Source organism: Lepidochelys kempii, chromosome 7, assembly GCF_965140285.1.
Source record: "Lepidochelys kempii isolate rLepKem1 chromosome 7, rLepKem1.hap1, whole genome shotgun sequence".
NCBI lineage: Eukaryota > Metazoa > Chordata > Testudines > Cheloniidae > Lepidochelys > Lepidochelys kempii.
Genome location: NC_136386.1, coordinates 34,025,960 through 34,029,954, shown reverse-complemented (window position 1 = coordinate 34,029,954; position 3,995 = coordinate 34,025,960). Strand labels below are relative to the sequence as shown.

General features: G+C 62.7%; 1 protein-coding gene across 2 annotated transcripts; it reads right to left on the bottom strand.

Moving 5' to 3' along the window:
• Positions 1-872: 872 nt before the first annotated feature.
• TTC9C (tetratricopeptide repeat domain 9C) lies at positions 873-3,585 on the bottom strand. Of its 2 annotated transcripts, none has more exons than XM_073354855.1 (4): positions 3,307-3,585; positions 2,504-2,759; positions 1,924-2,106; positions 873-1,357 (listed from the first exon to the last, which is right to left on the bottom strand). In XM_073354855.1, exons 1-4 carry the CDS (start codon positions 3,316-3,318, stop codon positions 1,167-1,169), a joined length of 642 nt encoding a protein of 213 aa, XP_073210956.1. In that variant the 5' UTR covers positions 3,319-3,585; the 3' UTR covers positions 873-1,166. The 2 variants fall into 2 exon arrangements, with proteins under 2 accessions (XP_073210956.1, XP_073210957.1); XM_073354856.2 differs by having other exon boundaries at positions 1,188-1,374; positions 3,307-3,581.
• Positions 3,586-3,995: the final 410 nt, after the last annotated feature.

Below are 3,995 nucleotides of genomic sequence, written 5' to 3'. Positions count from 1 at the left end.
AGCTGAGAAGCTGGGGCAGCACCAGCAGTTTGCTAGTGACTTGGTGTTTGCACATTGCAGGGGGAGGAGGGACAAGAGCAAGCCCGGAACTAAGAAGAATCAACAGCCCCATTTCCCAGCTGTCGGCAGCCTGGGGGGAGCAGTTTGCTTAAGCAGCAGGGAGGAGCCAGGGCTTGTGGATGGCAGGAATGAAGGATGTTTGCTAGGATGGGAGGGCTGGGGGAGGAGTCAGACTTGCTGCAGGACCTGACAAAACGGAGCCCTTGGGAAAGGAGATATGAGCCCCACCCCCGAGCGGATCTCCCACCTGGCTGCTTGGAATGAGCCAGACATGGGCTCCAGGCCCAGCTCTGATGTGAGCAGCCAAAATGTCAGAACTGAAATGCAGCTGCCCCCACCCCTCATTTCTATCTGAACAGCTGTTGTTGGGGCCTCAGGGGTGTGCAGCGTGGGGCATAGTACAGGCACCAGTGCGGTATGCGCCCTGTCCATGGGATAAGCCACCTCCCTGCACAGTCCCAGTCTAATCCAGTCCCCTCTGCAGCGTGAGGTGAGGCCCCACGTGAAGCATGCAGTCACTGCAGGAGCCCCAGTGCTGCAGGCAGCTGGCTGCAGACAGGGTGAGGAGAGTGGAAATTACTTGTTTGTAAGGGCCAGAGAGGGCCGGGTGGGGTGAGGTCATGTGGCTCAGGATGCCAGGCTCAGCTCAGCGGCCTTAGGATGGAAATGACCCAGCTCCAATCACTATGGAAATGAGGAGACCAATAGCAGCAGAGCAGGGGGTTAACTTCCCTGAAACAGCCCCCTGCTCCCCAAGTGCTCCATGTGAAGAAGAGGCCAGGCAGGGAAGGGACGGACACACACACACACAGTGCAGGGAGACAGGTCACTTTATGAAGAGGGCCAATGTGGTGACAAAACTAATGATCCAGCCCACACTCCCTGTCTCTGGCACCACAACCATGGGGTGGTTGAGCCTGTGCAGTTGTGACTCTGGGAATGCCCAGGCCCTTGGGAACAACAGAGGACACTGCTCCGCAGACAAGAGGAAAGGGAGCAGTCCAAGCAGTTCCTAGCCACCAGCCTCGGGTTTCCTCTCTAGCAACCCAGGTCCCAAGTGACCTCATGGGTCCTATGCCATCAATGGAAAGCCAGACATGTCCCCATTACCCTGGTGTTATGTCAGTGGGAGTGTCCCTGTGGCCTGGCAGTCTGTCCAGGAAAGGGGGGTGCATCCATGTGGTCCTGGTGGTATCTGGTGGGGGGAGCCATGATTTCGCTAGCTGAACATCCCCATGTAGAGTTGCTTCTCCTTCTGGTGATAGGTGGTGAGCTGGGACTCTGTCAGCTGCAGGTACTGCTTGACGTTGGCGTCTCCATGGAGCAAAGGGGAAAGACAGGACAGGACACGGTGTGAGCTGAATGGCCAAACTCATCCCCTCCCCTGGGTTGAAGTGTTAACTCAGCCTCCTCCTGTGCCCTGATCTAGCTCCCAGCACTCCCTACCCCAGCATCCTCCGCCAGCACAAAGCCATGCACCTGCTGCTAATGCCCATGCAGCTGAAGAGCTGCTCCCTGCCCCTGTCCTCCCCGCCCACCCAGAGATATCACCACTACCCTCCTCTCACCCCCAGATATTTACCTGCTGCCCACGCTACTGCAGACGGATGGATAGCTGTCCCCTGCCCCCAAGAAATGTCTCTGCTGCCTGCCCCCGAGAGGTGTCTGCCACCAGTGCTGTTGTAACTGGGCAGCCATCCTGCTGCCCCTGCCGCCACTGCCCTTCAGCTTGGGGTCACCCTCTAGGGGAGGGGTGCAGCAGGACAACTCCCCTGCTGCGTGGAGACAAGGCCCTGATTCTTCCCAATCAAGGGTGACTCCTAATCCCCCCTGCTCCATGAGCAATCCTGCCCCAGCTCTCACCTCGGGGCTGGCTGCACGAGGCCGCCATGAGATACTGCCGGGCCTGGTCGTAGTCCCGGAGGTGGTAAGCGGCCACGCCGGCACGGTACAGGGCTTTGGGATTCTCAGGCTGCCTCTCCAGCACCTTGAGGCTGTACTCCTTCACCCGCTCGTAGTTCACTGGCTCCATGTGGAGCAAGCAGGCTGGGGGGGTGGGAGGAACAGCACCAGTGAGACGGTGCAAGGGGGCAGGGAGGGTCACTGCTGTAACAGCACAGTGGCATCACTACCATGAGACTGGCACGCACAGATGGAAGTGGTGGTGGCAGATCCAGGGCTCAAGGGGCTCATGAGGTGGAGGGAGATGGCGGTGGCTGTGGTACCCCAGGGGCCGAATAGCCCATAGAGGGTGGGGGGAGGATGGTGGCAGTGCCAACCAGAGGATGAAGGAGCCCACAAGCAGGGCATAGTGGGGGAGGGTGCATGGCAGGGTGTCACGAAGAAGCAGGGTGCACTGCGATGTTACTGGGGAGCTAGGACACCCCTGGGGGACACAGTGGTGATGTCACAAGGAGGTAGCTGCCCCCACCCCCTCCCTCACCAGCTAGGTTGTTGTAGCAGTCAGTCTGGGTGCCGTGCAGTGCCCTCTCCTGCTCAGGCGTCACTGGCGGCTGCTCGCGCCCGAAGGCCTGCAGGGGAGAGGGTACACTGGGGTCCAACCCTCGCAACTGCAGCAGTGCCCGGTGGTAGCGGCTCACGGCATCCCTGAAGCGCCCCTCCTTGTACCACCGGTTCCCGTCTTCTTTGAACCTCTGGGCCTGCTGGAGTCGCTGGTCCATGGCCTCCACTGAAGAGCCCTGCACAGAGAGGTGCAGGTGTAAACAGACTCTTCCCAGGAGACATCAAGTCCTTCCAAACTGGCTCGCTTGCCCACACACCACGTCCTCTCCGTGCACCCGGCTCTGGGGAGGGGGAGCAGCCAGCACCCTACACGGCACGGAGGAGGTGTGCATAGGGCAGGGCCTCCTGGGAAAGCAGGGCCAAGTGTCCAGCGCCCTGGGGTGTTTAATGATCACAGGTAATAAGCAGGGATCAGCACTATAGGGAGGGGCCCTCTCCTCTCCTCCTCAGTGCACGACTCAGCTCTATAGGCAGGGCACAGGGTTTGCTGCCAGATAGGGGGATGCAGGGCGCAGCGCTGTTGGGGCTATGGGGCTCAGAGCTCTAGGGCGGGTGCATGGTGTGGGGCTCAGAGCTACAGAAGGGGGCTGTTGGAGAAGGGCTCGGTGCTAGAGGGCGGTGCATGGAGCAGCACCGTCTGGGAGGCGCGGGGGCACGGGGCTATGGAAGGGCTGCGGCGCTCCGCGTCCTGTCTCGGGGCAGGGGCCGCGCTGCGGCTGGTACCTGAGCAGCCATCCGGGCAGCCGCTCCGGGGCCCCGCGCGCAGAGGCCGATCCGATGCCGCCTCGCTCAGCAGCCGCGGCCGAGCTCCATGCTGCTTCCTGCCCGGCCCAGGAAGCGCGACCGGCCGGGCACCATGTGACTGGCTCGGGCCGGGGAGCCAGGCCGCGGCAGCAGCCTCCCCTGCCCCAGGAGCCGGGCGGGGCCGGCCGGTGCCATGGCCGGGGGCTTCCTTGGACGTGCTGGGGCCAGCCCACCCCGCACTCTCTCCCGCTCCTGCGCACTGGGGCTGTCCGGTCTCCGCCGCTCGGGGGCGCTCACATCCCGCAGCGGGGAGTCGGGCAGATGGCAGCCTTTGCCTGGGGGGAGCCGCCGCCCCACATTCCGGGAGAGACCCCCTGGTGCAAGGGCTGCAGGACTCCTGCGCCACTAGCAGGCACCTGGGGGGAACCCTCATCCCAGCGGGGAGCCTGCAGAAGGGCTGTGACTCTCGGTGCACCCCCTACTGCAGCCCTCCAAGGAGGGTTCTCTGGGATCTCTGGCCGGGATGTAGGGGGAGGCGCTCGGCCTGGGGCCCCTTCACTAGGAAGTGGCGGGGGGCTGCTGGCAGGGCATTCTCCACCAGGGCACCCCAACCTAGAGTGCTCTTCCCTGTCCCTGGTCCCCCTCCACCAGCACCAAGTGACCTTCTG

What these genes read in the sequence shown, in the direction of transcription:
- TTC9C (XM_073354855.1), bottom strand. An exon ending in CTGCTACAACAACCTAGCTG is followed by an intron (nt 2,107 to 2,503) that starts GTGAGGGAGGGG and finishes CCACCCCCCCAG; the next exon opens with CCTGCTTGCTCCACATGGAG. An exon ending in CTCGTGCAGCCAGCCCCGAG is followed by an intron (nt 1,358 to 1,923) that starts GTGAGAGCTGGG and finishes AACGTCAAGCAG; the next exon opens with TACCTGCAGCTGACAGAGTC.